Raw genomic sequence first — 21,882 nt, 5'->3', positions numbered from 1 at the left:
AACAATATTGAGATGAAACTGGTACTGAAACATGCCCTAATTAAGTTCATTATGAGACTAGCAAGATGACAGAGCATAGTATAGTTAATAAGATGTATATTTCAGTTTAACGTCCCACGATTATGCTCTTTAGGCTACGGGAGACGGATGATTAAAGCAAGGGAATGATGATGGAAGAATTGGTGGAATGAAAAAGTGGGAGGAAACAGGAGTGCCACGGACGTTATCTTGTCCACTACAAATTTAGGACCTACTTGGTCGGGAATCAACCAGGGATACCACGCACCAAAGGTAAGCACTCTACCACTGAGCCACCGTGGCCCCTGAATTGAATTCGAAATTTTACAGAAGGTCACGCTGGCTCGTGATAGAGCATTCACGTCTGGTGTATAGGGTCCTTGGTTCGCTCTTAGCTCGCGCCAGTTAGGCCTTGTGGTGGACAAAAACCGTATGTGTGAGTTTTCTCGAAGTTCTCCCTGAGGCCGCTGTGGCTCAGTGATAGAGAGTCCACCTCCGGTGCATGGGGTCCCCCGTTCAAACCCTGCTACCGCCAAGTAAACTTTGTGGTGGACAAACACCGTATGTGTGGGTTCCCTCGGGGTTCTCCAGTTTCTCTCACTTTCTGCATTCTATCATTTCATTCGTTTCCCATCTCCTTTAGCCTACCTGGCATAATCGTGGGACGTAAAACTCAAAGATTTTTATTTTCATTTCATTTCGAGGTTCTCCCGTTTCCTCCTACTTTCTTCCTTCCATCATTTCATTCATTTCTCATCATATACCATCTCTTTTAGCTTACACGACATAACCGTGGGCCATTAAACTGAAAGATTTTATTTTCATTTTCAGTGGCGGAACTAGAAGGTAAAAACAGGGGGGAGGGCAGCCAGAACTCAGACTATGATAGATATATCATGAGTTTACGCAGATCATTTTAATTTGAAATCATTTTATAATCTGGAGTTACAGAAACTAGGAATAAAAGATGAATTGTTCCTTTCACAAGTTACAGTTAGAGATGAGCGAATTAGCATTTAACAAATTGTAGGAAAATTTGTAATTAACATTTAAGTTAGAAATTGTCGGAGAAAATAAATGTTGAATATAAAGATACAACTCATTATTATTATTATTATTATTATTATTATTATTATTATTATTATTATTATTATTATTATTATTATTATTATTATTATTATTATTATCTTAGAAGTGTCCAATAAAGAATAAAAGGGAACACTTCATACAAATCTGCAAAAAGTAAATAAATAATAGCTTTGTTTTTTTAATTCAAAAAACTGGGGGACAGGCCCTCCCGGCCCCGAGGTAGATCCACCACTGTTCATTTTAGATTTTTAGATTTTATATAGCTATTTAAATTTCATCTTCAAATCTATTTTAATTAATAATAAATTTTAATTAAAGTAACATTGAAGTATATACTTTATATAAATTTTATTTTTTAATAATCGTGGGACGTTTAATTGGACGTACGAAGAAATCAGTAAAAATTATATTATTAAAATTTCAGTTTACTTAAAATAAAAGAGACAAAAATTCCCTACGTAAAAGCAGTGGGTCAAAACGTTTAAATGTTTGTTAGGTAAGTAACGAGAATCAATGTTCAACTTATTAGTCTCACAGCTTAACGACACACTCCTGCCATCTATTGACTAACGACGGAACTACAAAGTACAAATTTACCTCCGAGCGCTGCGTAAGTTTCGCTAATATGCCTGGAGGACAACCTCAAATTAGATAGGAAATATCAATGATATAAAACACGAAAGGGAAAAAAATAACGCTTGTTTTCAGATCGAGGCTGTAATGAAAGTTGATTTACAAATTAACGTAGCAACAGAACCAGTGTCGCACCCAAGGGGGGGGGGGGTCCATCAGGTCCAGACCCTCAAAACGTCCTTTCTCAACATTTTTTGTACATTTTCTCAATAAAACTATACTTGTTTAAGAGTCTTCATCCCGGCGAAATTAAAATACCGCAAATTTTACAGTAATTATGTGATATCTTCAAGTAGATAAAAGATAATTGAAATATGGAACAAGAGCGCCCTAGACAATATTATTTTGCGTGAGGTACCGTTATCACAAGTCACCTAGTGGCTTTCCGTTTTCAGCTGTTTAGAAACGCAAAAATAAATGCCGATTTTCAAAATGGCTTGAAATCGAAAGCAGATAAGTGAATCGTGATAACGGTTTCTCATGTAAAATAATATTGTCTAGGGCGCTCTTGTTTCACATTTCGATTATCTTTTATCTATTTGAAGATATTACATAATTACTGTAAAATGAGCGGTATTTTAACTTCGCCGGGATGAAGACTCTTAACAGTAAAATGGTTGATGTGGCATGAAAATTTGATCTTTCACTTTATCTGTACTCTTTCTCTCATAAAAACAATCTAGTTCTTTTTTGTTTCTGAAACTATAGGTGGAAGTATTTTACAATTACTTATCGTCTCTTCGGGAGCAGAATAATATTCGTTCAATATTACATAGACATAGTATTGGACTCCTTCCCCCCCTCCAAAGAGTGGACCCCTCCCAACTATAATTTCTAGGTGTGTGCTTGATCCGAACCTCTACTCGGCCATCAGAAATCGAACCCGTGTCTCGCACATCAAAGTTCCAAAACTCTTCGAAACAAGCAATCAAATAAGTTATAAGAACATTATGGAACCGTCGAACTGAGCAGTACATTATATGGAGGTCTTGGAGATTTATTCCGTGATGTTGCGGATTTCACAATAAGAACAAACTGAGACTGTCACGTATAGAGAAACGTAATGCAAATTTTTAATTTACGAGGATCTGAGATTTTGTATTTTAATATAATAGAATGGAAGTACACAATTTTTAGTGTTTAAAATGCTCCTTCATTGCAATTCCATTCTTGCTTATTCTCGGTTACATGACCAGGGATGTCTTAGTATTAGCATTATTACTAGATGATTATATGATGTATTTTTATTATTATTATTATTATTATTATTATTATTATTATTATTATTATTATTATTATTATTATTATTATTATTATTATTATTATTATTATTGAGGCTACGGTAGCACACTGCTGGCGTATGAGTGTCTTGGGTCGATCCCAGGCCGTCTCATTTTGTAGTAAACAATATCGTGTGTGTGCGTTCCCCTGATTGTAATGTAAAATACGTAAACATTATATATAGCCTATACAGTATGGCGCTAAATTCGTTGTAGAAAAGCAGAGGAGTAATTCCTGGGAGTAAAACAAACAAAAAAGTTCCAATAAACATAGGGCGAAACCCCCATCGTTTACGTGTTATAGGCTGCCGAAATAATGAAAAAATGAATTTTAAAGATTCATAGCTCCAAAACTATGGGATCTACCTTGGTCGGGTCAAGACTTCACTTAGGAACTAGTATGTGCCCTATCCAAAAATGTGTGTTTCGGAATCCTGAGGTGCTTCCACAACAATTTTTATAGAGGGAGTTTGACTACGGGCCTATATAAAGTACTCTCCAACTACCTCCAAAAATTTGTTGGTTAAGTACCTTAGGATTCTAAAACATGTATTTTTGAATAGAGCACATACTAAAGTGAAGTTTTGACCTGACTACAGTAGGTCCCATAGTTTTGGAGCTATGGACCTTTAGAATTCATTTTTTCATGTTTTCGGCAGCCTATAACACGTAAACGATGAGGTTTTCGCCCTATGTTTATTGAAACTTTTTTGTTTATTTTACTCTCAGGAATCACTCCTCTGCTTTTGCCCAACGAATTTAGCGCCATACTATATATATATGCGATGTTACATATACTTTAATTAATGTGCGGGACCCTTCTCTCGCGGGGCCCCGGATAACTGCCCGGTTCGCCTTCTCGAAAAGCCGCCTCTGCCAAGCATCTTTCAGTTTACCTAGTTCCGAATATTAATAACATTTTCTAAATCAAAAAATATCATTTTCTAATATCGACCTCAGTCATCTACTTCATTTGATGGAAGCTAACTGCAAGATGTGTATCATATGTGGAACGGTTTGAGATATCGAAGTGCTGTAAACGGTAAAAGTATTTCAACACTATCCATGGCTTTGCATTGGAGTTTGTAACAAAAGAAATACTGACCAAATCTTCAACGCACACACACACATACATACACACACACACACACACACACACACACACACACACACACACACACACACACACACACACACACACACACACACACACACACACACACACACACATTGTATTTTAAACTATAATGTGTAACGGTTACGGATATTTAAAATATCCTTCAACATACACTATAGAAAACAAATGATGATTCTATGAAAAAGTCTAAATTTTATTGGCTGAAGCCTTCAGCCAATCCAGGTCTGGAAATCAGTTTTACACCCCCATTCATGAAAAAATTATAGAACTGAATTGCTTTTACAAAAACAGAAAAAGAAAAAAAGAAAAAAACAGTGCAGATGATTAAATCCTTAGTTTATATAAATTATTTTTCTGCTAATCAATTATTGTTTCATTAATAAGGTGTACAAATGTATTTCGAGTTATTAAGGTTTTTTTGAGGGATTCAGGACCCGGTGGATTCCCCGCGTCGATACGCCTCTACCCTGTGAACATTTAGAACAATCAGGGTTCGAACTCCCTGAAATAGTAGGGTGGCGCGGTGGCTCAGTGGTAGAGCGTTCACCTCCGGTGCTTGGGGTCTCTGGTTCGATCCCAGCTCGTGCGTGTGGATTTTGTGATGGACAAACACCGTGCTCGTGGGTTTTCTCGGGGTTCTCCCGTTTCCTCCCACTTTCTTCATTCCACAATTTCACTCATCTCTCATCATCACCGTATCCTTTAGCCTAACTGGCATATCCGTGGGACGTAAAACTTAAAGATTTCATTTCATTTTTCCTTGAAATAGTTGCTTAGAGAAAAGCAATCGCTCTTTCCTCAAGACGTTAGGGTATTCACTGTTATTAATTGTCGTTCAGGAAGTAAAATATATGTACTCGTATCTGTTGACTCTTTACTGTAAGTATAATTTGTTATTTAATGAAATTTTCAATAATAAATTTTTTTTTCAGAAGAGTCCACAAAGATGGAGTTACTGCCGAAGACCTGTTGTTGTTATTTCTCGTTGCGAAGCGGATCCATAATCATAGCATTTTTCAATTTGGTAAGTGAAATCATAAATAATAATAATAATAATAATAATAATAATAATAATAATAATAATAATAATAATAATAATAATAATAATAATAATAATAATGCTTACATAAATTAATGCTTGATTTCAAAGTCAGTACAGGACTGCTTTCCACAACATGGCTTTTGCTCTAAAGCAGATTTCACTATTACCTATATTTTCGTTGAGTTGATTTTGAGTTAACGTCCTTTTCAGCAGCGAGGCTATATGAGAAGTGACCTATTGATTAACGTGGAATCCGAACCACATGAGCTCCCGCCGGGAATCGAACCCGGGTCTTCCACGCTAAAGGCGAGTACGATAACAGCTTAGTCACATTTTAGGAGCTCCCCATATTTTCGAATTGGCAATAGGTTTATCGAATCAATTTTTTAATAAATAAATAAATAAATAAATAAATAAATAAATAAATAAATAAATAAATAAATAAATAAAAGCAGTAAACAACGTGGCGTAGTAGATGAAGTTTCTGTTCTCCATGAATCGACATTGCCAACTGACATGGTAGATATAGAAAAGATGTTGTATGGTGATAGAGAGATGATACTTCTTGCTGAGTATTTCAAAACTGACCAAGAAAAATCGTTATCACACTTAAGTCTAACAAGCAGATTGTCGACGAGGAGCTGCAGAAATCGGGTAGAAGTATTATAAATTTCCACGACAGAGTGCGAACGGGGATTTCCCCTTATGAATTTACAGATGACTGATATTAGAAATAGACTAAGTGCTCAAACATTGGCTAACTTGTTGTTCATCAATGTTAATGGCCCACCGCTAGACAAGCTCGAAATAGACGAGCTAGTTATTTCTTGGCTGAAGGATGGACATACCACTGCGGATGATTTACCACGAAAAAGTTAACAGGAAATAAACCCGATTTCAGATTTGTTTTAAGGTGGAAAATTACGAATTATGGAAAATGTATACTTGTATTACTAATGGCTTATTTGTGTTATTCAACTTTGTACCTAATTTTTAGTGCTTTAGGTAAACTACTTTGAATAAATATTCATAATAATTGCAATTATGCATATTTGTAACTTAAATTTAACGTGGTGTTTTAGTGATCACACAAATTACAATTATGAGCATACTTTATGGAGATGCTCTCACATAGGGTACCCGAGCACCTTTATAAACTATGAACAACTGATTTTTCAAGACTTTTGTGAGAAAAATACTGTGAATTGAGAAACCATAACCTTTTCCATATTGTACAGGGGTATTTTCCTGCGAATAGAAGTTTCTTTTGGAATGCGTTCAGAAATTAACACTTGCAAGAATACTCTCTTAGTACAAGTATATTTTACGCACACACTAATTTCCCCCCACCTCGAAGTGCTTCAATTTCCTCACTGACAAACAATTTACCATTTTATATCGTAAAGGTCAGATCCACCGTTATTCTAACAGAGTGGTGCTTGAGCGATTGACTAGAAATTCAAACTCCGATTAGTGACAATTTCACAGTCTTGTAAACTCTTTAGTCAGTACAGAAGAGGCCGTGGATCGTGTTGAGAGTTGATGACGATGGATTTTGGTGAGTCAGAGTAGGTCACAGTGGATGAGAGTGGTTCATGGTGGGTTATGGGTCACGGTGGGTGGTGGGTCAGAGTGGGTCATGGTGGGTGGTGGGTCAGAGTGGGTCACGGTGGGTCAGTGGGACGTGGGTCACGGTAGGTGGTGGGTCAGTGGGTCGTGGGTCAAGTTTTCATTGACCCACGCCAACTTTGCTCCCTTAATCATCGTTTCCCTTAGGCTAAAAGGCATAATCGTAGGACGTTAAACCAAAAGATTTTACATTTTCATTAATCATTCATCTCTTCTAATCTATATGGAATAATGTATAGAACGTAAACCTGAAATATTTCATTTATAATTGAAGAAATGTTTTTTAAATAGCTTTTATATCTTTGAAAGTTTTTTTTTAGTATTATTTAGTTTATAAAAATAAGACTTTTGATTCTTAAACTTATTTATATTCGTAATTTTTTGAGATGAACATATTCAATTTAAACCCAATGTAAATAGATCTTGAATATCACAGTTTTCGACAGGATGATAATAGATCTCCCCGCTGGTCTAATGGCTAACGCATGTTTTTGTGCACGTAGGCCCGAGTTCGATACCCAGTGGGACAGTACAAAAAATAATTTCATAATCATTCACATTCATTAATAATCTCTCTCTTTTAGCCTAAAGAGCACAACTGCGAAACGTTAAAAAAAAAAAAAACGGTAATTTCTTGGAACTATAAATATACCACATTGACTTGATCCCTAGTCTTTCGTTGCAAGCGCTGCTATCGGTTGAAGGAATTCCACTCGCTTTCTCTCGCTTAGCAACAGCTGAACCCTTATTGGCTCAACGCGTGGGTGTGTGAGGGTGTGAGCTTTAGTTCGCATTTTTGCCACGGCTCAAGGCATTTTGGCAGCACAATAATTGACTGTATTACGCAAGGTATTCGTGTGTATGATTATTTTTGGCTTAATTTTAAGGAAACAAAAACCCATCACAAATCGACATTAGTCAATTCTAATATCCCCGAATAGAAGAGATAACTCTTTAGGGAAGTTTGTACAGTTTCCTCGTGGCTAAGAGGTTAGCGTATGCGCCTTTGGCGTAGGAGACCGGGATTTGATTCCCTACGGGAGCTCATATAGTTCGGATTCCACGTTAACCTGTAGGTCCAAGTCTCATATAGCTTCGTTGCTGAAAGGGACGCTAAAATCAAACAAACAAACAAACGGGAAGTTTGTAATACTAGGATAGCTCTATAACCAAACACCAAGCTATTATACTATATATTCTATTCGAAGCTAGTGTATGAATCAGCAATTTTGATAGAATTTGGTTTCTAAGTCGCGAATTGCCAAACAAATTAAATTGACATAGCAATTAGTAAGTTTGTATCGCATTTTCAGCAGTGTAAGGAAATATTATTATTGCTATATTTTATTGTTTTATGTGGATAGAAAATAATTTAAAAATAACATTTTTGTATTACACAAATAATATTGATAACAATAAGCAATGCAAAGAAAACGTAATGTCAGTTTTTTAAGTGCTGACTTTGTCCTATGAGTTGTCTAAGCTGGTAATTGGTTTTGAATGCATCCATATCGAAGCTTCTATTAACCTTTAAACTACGGAGATAATTTATTTGACCTTTAAACTACATTTAAAGCATTTTCGTAAGGGTTTACAAGCAAGTCCATTTCTTCACTCCTATTTATCGAAGACACATGAAACAAAAAGTGTTAGAAACGTTATTGTAGTACCATTTCGAAATCGAAATATCCGTAGTTAAGACAAGCAACAGGGTATTTCGAAAACAAAATATCCCGTAGTTAATAGATTAAGTGCTGAATCCCTAACACCGTCACGAAACAGAGAATTGGAGTTTAGAGCATTTAGGAATTAAATTTCTAGGCTGTCGGCATCTATGGTCAAGTTAGCCCGTTAGTAGGAGGAATGACGACCTCCCTTGGCGATCCAAGGAAAGAGAAGGAAGGAAGCGGCCAGGAAACTATATGGTAGATATCATCCCGGCATTTGCCTGCTGTGAATGAAGAAAACTCAGGATCTTGCATCTCTAAGGCCCTTTTTAGACGTTATGATAAATCATCAAGGGTGGAGATTTTTTTATCATATGCACGAGAGATATTTTCTATTCACACACGGCGATATCGCTCGGAGATATTCCTCACAGAGGTCAATAGAGTCTGACATCTTTCGGAGGTTATGTGAACTATTTCAGAAAAATACAGGGCCACGATGTTTGCTTGTAGTGTGTGTGTGTGCGTTTCTACCTGCCACTTGTGAAAGGACAATTCCTGTTTCTTGGTAATTTGTGTTCCCGCCGTAGTAAAATAAAGAGCTTGAAATGGAAAAGAACTATTATGCGGCTTTTGCAATTATCATGTCCGTAGCAATGATATAATTGTGTTTATGTTTAAAAAAGAAAAGAAATATAGAACGGTGTTGCCTATTTAGACACTTAAGAATCGTTAATAGTAAGCTGAAAGACGAGTGTCATTTTATTGCTGGGGTTTTTAATTCATTTTTTGTATTTGTGTCCACAGAATATATCTAAATTAAAAGATAAAATATACATTCTTGTCCCAAGTATTTAAACATACAACACCCCCCATATATATATATATATATATATATATATATATATATATATATATATATATATATATATATATATACCTTGTATACTAATCCGTAACTACGCAACTTCTCGTTAAATCTTTTAGGATTCATGGTATCGTTAGATATCATGGCGTAAGTGTTGTCTTTGACCGCTTATTTAGGTTCTATAACAGGTATTTAGGCCGGCTTTTTTTATTGGTCAAAAAAAGGATGCATTTTGGAATCAGATGGTCATCTTGGTGGCGCCAAGTGGGGACAGAGGGAAGTGACTTATCCTTGAGGAAATTTCAAAACTTTTTCAAGCCTTTAGTTTCTAACATACCAGATTGAAACTTTGCACACGGATTGTGTGCACCTTTGAGTAGGCCTATTTCTCAATTCTTTAGATCCATGTGTACTCGGGCCCGAGGCTGAGGGTCGCAACTATTCCGAGGGGGCGATTTTTTCAGAAAAAATTCTGATTTTTACCATTTTTTCCGCTTTAGGTGTACGATACGCACATGTGAGTCATACCGTTGGAAAGGGCTTGTTATATTGAAGAAAATAGCGTTTGAACCATGACTCTAGGCCAAATAGTAACGACGCAGTAAATTTTTATAATATGATTGAGTTGATTTTGAGTTTAATGTCCTGTTTAGCAGTGATGTTATGTGAGATGTGGACCTGCTGATTAACGTGGAATCCAAACCACATGAGCTCCCACTGGAAATCGAACCCGGGTCTCCCACGCCAAAGGCGCGTACGCTAACCGGTTAGTTATAGGTACGTGTGTGGCCTAAATTCAGACTTTCAAAAAAATTTTCATCCCTTTGTTTTCAAGATACAGGATTGAAATTTAGCACACGCATTGTGTACGTAATACGTATTTTCAAGAAATTTTCAGATCCCTACGTGAACCCAGGGCCGGGCCAGAGTCAGTGTCGGAGGTAAAAAATCGAGGAGCCAGCCAGACCCCAGACTATGATAGGTATATCATGACTTTACTATAAACTTTCAAAAATATATAAATAATAAATTATTTTTTGACTCAAAAAACTGGGGTCCTAGGCAGGGCATGATTTAGGGAGGTGCAAAAGTGCACGTGCACCCCCGCGTTGTTGTAAATATATCGGCCGCGGTGGCTCAGTGGTAGAGCGTTCACCTCTGGTGCATGGGTTCCTGGTTCAAACCCTGCTCCCGCCAAGTGAACTTTGTGTAGGACAAACACCGTATACGTGGGTTTCCTTCCACTTTCTTCATTCCACCATTTCATTCATTTCTCATTCTCACCGTCTCCTTTAGCCTAACCGTTATAACCGTGGGGCTGAAAACTAAAAAAAATCATTTCATTTCGTTGTAAATGTACACTACCTAAAGTAAGAAGCTAGCAGAGAGCTTTGCAAAATCAATAGTTTAAGTCAATTTTCTGAAGGTTGAAGGAAAAGAATTCATCGAAATCAGACACTTAGCATTCCCAAAGGAATTTCTCATTCACATCACAGATAAAGCATTTTAAAAAACTCAAATTTAATTCAAATGTACTGGTAGTTATTGGTGCACCCCCTCAGAGAATCCTAGATCTAGGTCCCCCGGGCTAGAGCCGCCACTAGCCAAAGTGGTGAAGTGTTTCGGGGAGATCCTTTAAAAAAACCGGGTTTTCCCGAATTTTCCGGTCCAGGTGTATGATACGGACATGTGAGTGGTATCGTTGGAAAGGGTTTATTATACTGAAGAAAGTGGCGTTTGAACCATGACTCTAGGCCAAATAGTAACGATGCAGTAAATTATATATATAATGTAAATTTTGCAGAATTTAAATTTAGCACACGTATTGTGTACATAACTACGTATTTTCATAAAAAATTCATATCCCTACGTGAACCCAGGCTCGAACTAGAGGGATGCAAAAATTTCGAAAAATCGAAAAATCTCCCAGTTTTCCTCGATTTTCCAGTTTCTGGTGTATAATACGGACAAAGGAGTAGTACAGTTGGAAAGGATGTTCTATTCTGAACAAAATGAGATATAAAACATGATCCTATGATAAATGATCCCATGATCTTAACATATTTCAAATTCTATCGAATATCAAATTCATGGTGTATATTTCAAGGTGAAGTTTCCCCATCTATTCAATAAACTTGTATTTCAGCTCATAGAGGCAAATATTTTTGCTAACTTCATATACCCTGCATTTCATTGCAGTTTATTTTATTATAAACCATTACTTAATTCTACATATTATAGAATTGTTCATAATATTTGTCAAATTACCTCCGACATTTTCAACTATAAATGTATTTTTTTTTTTTCATTTCTTTATATAACGAAATGTAATGCCATAGTGACATTTTGCACTATGCTCTCTCTTTCGTTACGAGCTAAAGGTGACTATTTTATTTCTAAACGAAAAATAAAATTAGTTATATTTAGTTCCAGAATTAAAGATGATGGAAACCAATGAGCTGACCACACACAAAACAACTTAAATCCATCTTCTTGACCATAGCTAATTAAGGACTACAATTGAAGAGCATTCAATTTATTTTTGAGCTGTAAACATATTCGTAGTTTTTATTAATACTAAAATCTAGAACAGTTTTACGCTTGTAAAATTCTACTTCATTTTGTTCGCTTGACAATAAATATATAAATACTTGCAGAATATCGAATCACATCTTAAACTGTAACTATATTTTCCTGTTTACTGGAATCCTGTCTGATCAATGAAAAAATAAAAATAAAAAAAAAGTGGGACCCAATGAGCTACGAAATAAGATACACAAGTCACCTACTATATATATATACAGGGCCGGATTTAGGGGGTGCAAGGGTAAACGTGCACCCCCTTCCGTTGTAAATATACACTACCTAAAGTGAGAAGCTAGCAGAGAGTTTTGCAAAATCAATAGTTTAAGTCAATTTTCTGAAGGTTGAAGGAAAAGAATTCGAGACCAGACACTTAGCATTTCCAAAGGAATTCCTCATTCACATCACAGATGCCTAAAGGCATTTAAAAAACTCAAATTTAATTCAAATGTACTGGTAGTTATTAGTGTACCCCCCTCAGAGATTCCTGATCGGGCCCTATATATATCCGGGCCAGAGGTGGACAAAAAATCTAAAAACACTTCATACAGGACACGTAAGTTTGACCCTCCACTGTACAACACGTGTTCCGGTTGCCGATCGTTCTTTTGTTTTCAATGTGTCATGTGGACCTTCCTCTTCCGTTAGCAGTAACAAGTTCACCTGTGAGTGTCGTGGTGTGAAAGTGGTGCGGTAAAATGGGCGACCTGACAGACTTCCAAAGAGGCATGATCATTGGTGCCCGTCTGGTTGGAGCTACTGTCAGATAGGGACCGGAGAGCATTAAAAAGGATTGTAGCAGCTAAAAAAGAATACCACTGCAATGAAAATTACGTCTGAACTCAATTCCGGCCTATAGAACCTGGTTTCATCGAAAACAGAGCCCGACGGGAACTTCATAAAATGAAAATTCATGGCAGGGCCGCTATCGCCAATCCCCTAGTCACAGCAGTAAATGCGAAGAGGCGTATCCAGTGGTGCAAGGACCACAAGGCGTGGACTTATGAGCAGTGGAAACACGTAATGTGGTCCGATCAATCGACCTTCACCTTGTTTCCAACAACCAGTCGTGTTTACGTATGGAGAACACCGTCGCAGGCCTAGGATACAGACTGTCTGCTCCCAACTGTAAAGCATGGGGGTGATTCTGTTACAGTATGGACAGTGATATCGTGGTTTTCTGCAGGTCCCATCATAGCCCTGCATGGAATTATGAATACTAAGGAGTATGAGGCCATTTTGGGGGACCAGGTTCTACCTATTGCCCAAATATTGTTCCCTGGTGGTACAAAATTCCACACACCACGATTCAGGAGCTCTATACGTCCATTCCACGTCGGATCCAATCTGTTTTGGACGGAAAAAGAGGCCGCACACCATACTAGGTATGATTTTCACACTTTTGCAAACGTTTTAGATTTTTGTCCAATCCTCCCTATATATATATCGGGTGAAGCATTTAAAATTGTTTTTGGGAATATCTTGAAAACTGCAAATCGGATTTTAAAAAAGTTGCAACAAAAGTTGTTCGCCTCGAAGGGGAACATCCAAAGATACCACACGCAACCCCCTGCCCCCACCACCCGGGGGAGGGAGGGGCAACTTTGAAATCTTAAATAGGAACCCCCATTTTTATCGCATATTCTGATTATCCGTGAAAAAATACGTAACTTCTGTATTGAACATTTTTTCGTTACGTGATAGATGGCGCTGTAATCGACAAAAACCAACATAGTACAAACGAATGACCTAGTTATTGTTTCAATTTTCTAAAGTCGGGGCTATCTTGCCAGATTATTAATATTCAAAGTCTAGTTTGGATTTTAGTCATATTTTCCGTTTACCATTTTTCCATTGCTTACTTGTATTTATTTTATTCATGTTTATTTTCCTTTGCAATTAGTATAAATTAGTTAACGTATAAGTGTAATTAGTTATCATTATTGTATTTTTTCCTTTCATTAATTATTTCATAATACAATTATGTTATTACTGGTGAGCTTATGTCCGCGACCCATACCTTATATATATATATATATATATATATATATATATATATATATATATATATACACAGGCGCGGATCCAAGTAGGGGGCTATAGGGGCTATAGCCCCCCCTTCTTGACGCTCAGGTATACACTGGATAAAAGAGCTTCAATCCTGCTTTACACAGGATAAAGCGGCAAAGTATGGTTTAAACTTTCCCTTGATCATATCCTGGATCCGCCAGTATTTATATATATATATATATATAGATAGATAGATAGATAGATAGATAGATAGATATAGATATAGATATAGATAGATAGATAGATAGATAGATAGATAGATAGATAGATAGATAGATAGATAGATAGATAGATAGATAGATAGATAGATAGATAGATAGATAGATAGATAGATAGATAGATAGATATATTTGTATACCTTTCGAGTCGTCGTCTGGAGACATAAATTGCACTATGTAGCAACGTCGCAAATAAAGAACCATAGATTTAGATGTATCAATCTATCAATTAGTTATATCGATTCTTTTCCAGATGGCAACTAAAGTCGATATTGATTGATACTGGCATCACTTATTAGTGAAGCAATCGATTTAACGCTTTGTTGTATTCGTAGAGTAATGCTAATGGCTTCAAGTTACTCTGCGACATTGCCACATAGTAAAATTTTCATTCCCCATAGAGCCTGAAGGAGGCCCCGGAGGGCATTTCATCATACAATATTTTCGCTTTAAGGCCAACATACACTAGCGTATTTTCAGCGCGCATTTTCGGTCCGTAAAATGATGTCGTAAATTTCGGTCCGTAAGTTGGCCCATACACCTAGCGTAAAAATAGGCGCGTAAAAGAAGAAGAAAAAGAAGCGGACATTTTTCGCTCTTCCTCTTGCCTGTTGTTTGAGCACATGGTAGTTTTCCAGTTTACTCAAGTTGCTTGAACAAGATGGATCTGTCTGAGGCCATGGTTTTAAGTGCAGGTGCTATAAACATTGTGTTGTAAAATAAAAGAATAAAAAGAAAGCATAGAAGAAACAGAAAGATTTGGACCAGGAAATGGATTTTAGTTGGTATTGTAGCATGTTAATAGATAGATAATGCAATAAATAATATACTAATGATTACTGATAATTACACTAATAAATAATCAGCTGGATGAATCACACCGACAAGTTTTGTAGATAACTATACGAACATATTATACACACAACAGCATGTCAAACAATTGCAAGGGTGTTTTTTTTTTTTTTTTCTCACTGCTCATAGTAGAGAGCACGTTGTTCTCAATATACTATTTCCATTAAACATGATCTGAAATACACTGTTGCAGCAAAGCTTTGTCAAAGTGGTACGTCACAATATGAAATAAACAGACTGCAGGGGCGCCCGAAGAAAATTTTCTAGAGCGGGACCCATCTCCATGGTTGCTATATTATGTCTCGTATTTAATATACATGGTTTGCTATATTAAGTATAAATTTTCGTGAACCATCCTGCCCTCCCCTTCGGGCGCCTATGACAGACTGGGAGCCACGCCGAAGAGGATTAAAAATTCACATTTATCTATATTACGTCCAAGCAACTCAATCCATTTGGCCTATTTTTGGTACAATCTTAGATCATTGTACTTAGTGATCTGAGATCACTAAATATTTATATAAATCATACTTTGGAGGAGGAGGACACAGGACAGGAAAAAAGTTATATTGAATTTTTTACGAAGGGCCGCGGTGGCTCAGTGGTAGAGCGTCCACCTCTTGTGCTTGGGTTCCTGGGTTCGATCACAGCCCCCTCCAAGTGAACTTTGTGGTGGACAAATACCGTGTGCGTGGGTTTTCTCGGGGTTCTCCCGTTTCCTCCCACTTTCTTCATTCCACCATTTCATTCATTACTCATTATCACCGTCCATTCCACCATTAGATTCGAAACATTTAAATTTCTAAACAGACACAATGATGATTTAATACAATCTGAACGAGCTTGATGTGTGATTTCCTCTTACCTTCCGAAATAAGCCTATTGTTTGGAACTGCAGTTTACAAAAAATAAGGGAGTAAAGGAGTGTTCCGATAGTTGAATAATTGATTAATTTTTTTGTTATACAATGTTTTAGACTGTTGACTTTGGTCGTTAAAAAGTGGGTTACTGAATGATAAATTCAATTTAAAGAAAATATGATTTATTAATGGTTGCAGCTTTCGTTTTTTTTTTCTTTCTTACAATATTAACGAAGAATATAGTAGTAACAAAAAATGAAATGAAATCTTTAAGTTTTACGTCCCACGATTATGCCGGTTAGGCTAAAGGAGACGGTGATTATGAGACATGAGTGAAATGGTGGAATGAAGAAAGTGGGAGGAAACGGGAGAACCCCGAGAAAACCCACGAGCACGGTGTTTGTCCACCACAAAGTTCACTTGGCGGAGGCTGGGATCGAACCCGGGACCCCAAGCACCAGAGGTGAACGCTCTACCACTGAGCCACCGCGCCCCCATAGTAGTAACAAATAGAATAAATTATCCCCTCACGGAATACCAATTTTTACTACCTTATCCACAGCTCAAAAATAGACCAGAAAGAGAAAACAAGACTTATACAACTACCTCCAGCCCCCTTCTTTATAAATAGTTTGATCCTTGTTACCTCGGGTTTTGTAAGTTGAAGGAATCCTCCCCGTTGCTTCCACCTACCTTTTTTTATTTTAAAGTTTATCTTGCCATTTAGTTTTTATCAAGTTGTTAAAAATAATTTAAATATTTATTTATTGAAAGGTTGGGTGTTAGCGGATTTAGATAATTTCATCACCGGTGATTTTGTCACCAAAATATTAGCATGTAGGTTATTTCGCTCACCGGAAATTTCGACATAGTAATTTCGTTACTTGTAACTTTGTCACCAAAATATTAGCATGCAGGAAATTTTGTCATGGTCATTTTTTCACCTTTGTTGAACTAAGTAGAGACAAAGTAAACGACCGAAACAGCTGACCTTATCTTAATCAAAGTTGGAAAACAATTTAGTTGGTGTTCGACTCTGGAAAATCAAAGTTTCGGATCCTCGAAGCAAGAACAAACAGCAGTAAAATAACACAAGCAAATGTTAAAAGCACAGGCAAAATGGGCCAGTAATGGATTTATATATCACTATTTACAAAAATTAAGTTTTGGCAATATTAAAATTTCAGAACAGAAAATTAGCAAACAAAATATAACTTGTAGTAATGCAATAAATGGTTTACATGTTCATTTTCTACTATTCATAACATGATAGGAAACAACAAGCAATTTCTTTTCAAACATTTAGTTCCAGTGTTATACGTTAAGCACAAAGATTAGAGCCGTTTCTGAAAAATCTGAAACACTCTTCTAGTTTGCTGTTTGGGTGGTTGCCCCACAGCATCTTGATGAAGCACAGCTGAAACCGTTGCTTCAACTTGTTGAATTTCATGAATAAGCTTCCAAATAGTTGCGTGGGACATTCCTACTAGATGATGAAACTTCTAGTTCCACAATTCACAAATATTATTTATCCTAGAATTGCTGTTAAAGGTAGATTGGTGAACATTCCAATTGTCTGGGGGATATAGACGGGGCACATTACGCAAACAAAATTCCCAGACCGAGCTTTAACACGGCGATACGTGTTTGACACGTAAGTGCTATCAAAACAGTCCAGAAGTTCCAGCTCTTCCTCCGAAGTCACTTGTATTAATCGATGCACATCTGCTATTGGAAGAAATGCAGATCTGTTTATTTTCTCGCAAAATAAACGAAAATTTTAATTGCTCTTGTACCGTTCTAAGAGTCCAAGCTCTTGGACCTTCCTCCATGTTGACTGAGTCAGGTGAAAAAAGTAACGCTATAAACGAGTTGAATCTCCAAAAGTTGCATTTACACTATAATAAAATCCATTAGCATAGTTACAGGTCCGGATATTCACTAAATTCACTGCACTGATGCACCACCACACGAAACAGTTCTTCATATGAATTTTGTGTCTTGGTCTACATTAGGGCGTATACGTAGTAAAGGAAGTCTCACCTCAAACAACATTTTTTTTTTTTTTTTTTTTTTTTGGAGCCATTGAAAAGTTGCGTTCACAATCCATGTTTCACTTTTTAATAGGTTGATAAGGCTATATTTAAAGGAAACATCCAGAAATATTTATACGTTTTTCTTCCTTTATAGAAATTTGTTCTCTTCACATATATCCAATAACAATTTGCCAATTTTTACTCAGAGTTCAAATATAATATAATTCTTTTAGTAGCTCTTCAAAAAGGCCACTCTTTTCAAATGACTCTGTTAACTTGGAAGGTCCAAGAGTTTGAACTCAGAGAACGGTACTAGAACGAAGAAAATTTTCGTCTATTCTGCGGGAAAATTAACAGATTGGCGTATCTTCCCATATTTGTTTACTAGCAGCGTTCACCCCGCTTCGCTGCGGTCACCCCGGAACGCAATAAACTTTGTTACTTAGATAATTTTTACTTTTTCGCTTTCAAGTGATATGATAAAAACAATAGAAGATTGCAGTAAATCTTAACATTATATCGCCTGTCATTTATGTTAACCCGCCCCGCTTCGCTGCGGTCATCCCGGTGCTGGCATATTGTAAAAGTGTCTGTAAAAATAAGCAAATCAATTAAAAAATTTTAAACAGAAGATTCAAGCTATTTTCCGCTCTATATCGCCTGTCATTTATGTTAACCCGCCGAGTGACACGGTCATGCGGGTTGCATATAAATACGTTTATTTTTACCTATGATGAACTAATAACAAAGGATTTGTACGTTATGGACACTTGAATGGTCAATTATCTCAAGACACTGGTAATTAAAAATTAAAGTGATATGATAAAAACCATCTAGGGTCCAAATCCTAATAACCCCCCAAAAATGAAAGAAATTGGTTCAGCCGTATTAGCGTGATGAGCGGACAAAAAATTGTACGTTCTCTTTTATATATATAGATTATTTTCTGTTCTGAAATTTTTATATTCGCGAAATTTAATATTTGTAAATAGTGAATAATGAACCCATTAGTGCCCCATGTTGCCTGTGCTTTTAACATTTGCTCAAGCAGACATTATTTTCTCCTACTGGTGCTTGTTCTTGCGTCGAGTACCAGAAACTTCAATTTTGCAGAGTTCAACACCAACTGAATTGTTTTCTAAGTTTTATTAAAATAACGTAATCTGTTTGATCGTTTGCTTTGTCTCTATTTAATTCAACAAAGGTGAAGAAATAACCGTGACAAAATTTCCTATATGACAATATTTCTGTGATAGAATTACTGGAAACTTTTATCTCTTGTCTCAAATACAATATCTAAAATATGTAACTCTTTATTTAATAAGAATAATATATTTTGATTATGCTGCACAGTTTTGGCTGTTGAGGATTAAAGAAAACAATTTCAAAAACTTTTTCGAGTTCATTCACTGTACTTGTATTATGTTCTAAAAGACACTGGTGATGAAATTATCGTGACATTATTTTCGGTGACGAAATTACCGTGACGAATTTTCCGGTGACAAAATTACCGTCGCCCGGTGTTAGCCACTGAGGGCCACAGCGGCTCAGTGCTAAAGCACTTATCTCTTGTGCGTGGGGTCCCTAGTTCAATTCCCGTGCAAATAAGTTTGTGTGTGCAACATCATGTCCGTTGGTTTTCGCAGAGTACTCTCGTTTCCTCCCAAATTTCATTCCACCAATTCTCTCGTCATCATTCACTTGCCTTAATTATTGTATTCTTTAGTCTAAATGGCATAATCGTGGGAAGTTAAACTCAAAGATTTCATTTCAGTATCACAACATGGGTAACTCTGAAGGTGTGACTTCATCTTTATATGCGCCTTTACCTGTGTAAAAAAAAAAAAATAAATAAATAAAAAATAATGTCCAAATATTAAATTAAATCTTAAATTCCTAGTCGAAAGGCATCAGGTTCGATAAGTTTAGCGAGCCTATATGGGAAGTAGAACCCGAACTGCATGAGCTCCCGCCTAGAATCGAACAGGGCGCCCCGCACAGAGGACGCGTACGCTGACTATATAGCCACGGAGGAGCTCTCATAATTTGCGAATTCAGATTAGGAAGTATTGGATTTAAATACCTTTTTCTCTGTGCACTCAAAATTAATTATGAATTTTAATTTGGAAATAATGTCTCGTTTTGTGCAATAGGAAATATTAGTTTAGCAGAAATCGTATATTGTATGGAAAGACTGAAATTAGATTGGAATTATGATTTCTGGTGAGTCTACCAGCAAACCTCAGCAACGATTCGCGAGGACAACACAAGAACAGGTTTTCTCTTCGGAAAACAATAAGACCAGACCGGGGAGAAGGCCGTGGAAAGGGCAAGAGACCACCTGCTGCTCGAAAACCCTTTCATCTGAGCCGTTTTTACGCGCCGTATTTACGCTCGAAGTTAAAAGCACCCAGACTTTTCCAGCGTATGAAAATTCGGTACGTAAACGTACGCCAGGTCCCATACACTAACGTATTGACAGCTGCTAACAAGACTAGCGCAAGAAATTTTATGGCTACGGCTGAAAAATACGTTAGTGTATGGCTGGTATTATTGTGACCTGCAGAAGAGTGCTCTGTGGTCCATAGGCACCATTTTTAGAACACCCATAGTTTATATTATAATAATCTTAAGTGTTCTTGGAAGAAGATAAACCTTTCTAGCCTAATGGTTACTATTGGTTAAAGAGCTCGCCTTTGGTTAAAATATTTAATCTGACATTGTAAATTAAAATACAATTTATATAGAAGTGAAATAAGTATGAAGCATATATATATATATATATATATATATATATATATATATATATATATATATATATATATATATATATATATATATATATATATATATATTCAAAATTCGAAATTCTAGTTATGAAGTATCTATATACGATTTCTGAATTCGGAATTGAGTTGAGTTGAGTTGATTTTGGGTTTTACGTCCCGTTCAGCAATAACAGGAGGTAAGCACTAAAACGCTTGATTGACAAACCAGAGTAAGAACTAAAAAATAAAACAATATTGAATAGATCTACAACAAGGGTGGCTAACCTTTCTTAAGTTTGAGCGCTACTTTTCATTTCTGAAATCACTAGCGATCTACTGATTAAAATATAGACTAATAATGAGGACGTAATGGACAGTAAATAATAATAATAATAATAATAATAATAATAATAATAATAATAATAATAATAATAATAATAATAATAATAATAATAATAATAATAATAATAAAAATACGATTCATAAAATTAAGATTATTTAAATATTTAAAAAAATAATTAATTCATTTTGATTTTCTCAGAAACGTTCATTTGTTATCAGAAACTAGCAATCAGTCCATCGAGATTGGTATGCTTGATTGATACAAACAGTAAGACAGACCAACGTGGGCTACCTCTCACAATTACTTGTAGACTAGTAGACCATGGTTGATGTGTCCATCTCTGGTCCCCAATAAATTTATGTGGAAGAATTATTGCAAATACTGTATTTAATTTTAGGTTTATAATGACTTGTTTCGAAGATATGGACAAAGGTTTCAATCAAGGACGTGCCACTTCTGATGTATGCGGTCTAGGTTTCAATTCTCGGTGCTAGTCGGTTTTATCTCATTTTAAACTATGGATCTACCTTTGCTTTAGCCGAGGTTAAATTTCATAAATCAAAGCAAACCAAATCGAACGGCTAATTTGTTGTAGTTTTCGTAGTTTGGAAAACTATTCGCATTTCATGAACAGAAAATGGGGAAAAGATATTTCTTTCCTTTTTGTCAACAGAACAGATCACAGGACGACAGGTATAAGCAAATTCTTAGCAAAACCTGTTTTTTTCCGCTTTCCTTCCAAGAAGCTGGCAGCAAAGAAGGGTTGGAAGCGGTGACCTATTCATTCC

General features: G+C 36.2%; 1 protein-coding gene across 1 annotated transcript in view; it reads left to right on the top strand.

Annotated features, from left to right (window-relative positions):
* The window catches only part of LOC145663799 (uncharacterized), a 197,741-nt gene that overhangs the window by 107,747 nt on the left and 68,112 nt on the right, over positions 1-21,882 (top strand). The window contains exon 2 of the mRNA XM_081729887.1: positions 5,091-5,182. Coding sequence (XP_081586013.1) covers positions 5,105-5,182 — 78 coding nt within the window. The 5' untranslated portion in view covers positions 5,091-5,104. The remainder of the gene's footprint in view (positions 1-5,090; positions 5,183-21,882) is intronic.

This window comes from Thermobia domestica, chromosome 11 (genome assembly GCF_964235325.1).
Source record: "Thermobia domestica chromosome 11, izTheDome1.hap1.1, whole genome shotgun sequence".
NCBI classification, from domain to species: domain Eukaryota; kingdom Metazoa; phylum Arthropoda; class Insecta; order Zygentoma; family Lepismatidae; genus Thermobia; species Thermobia domestica.
This window is presented reverse-complemented; position numbering and strand designations above follow the sequence as displayed.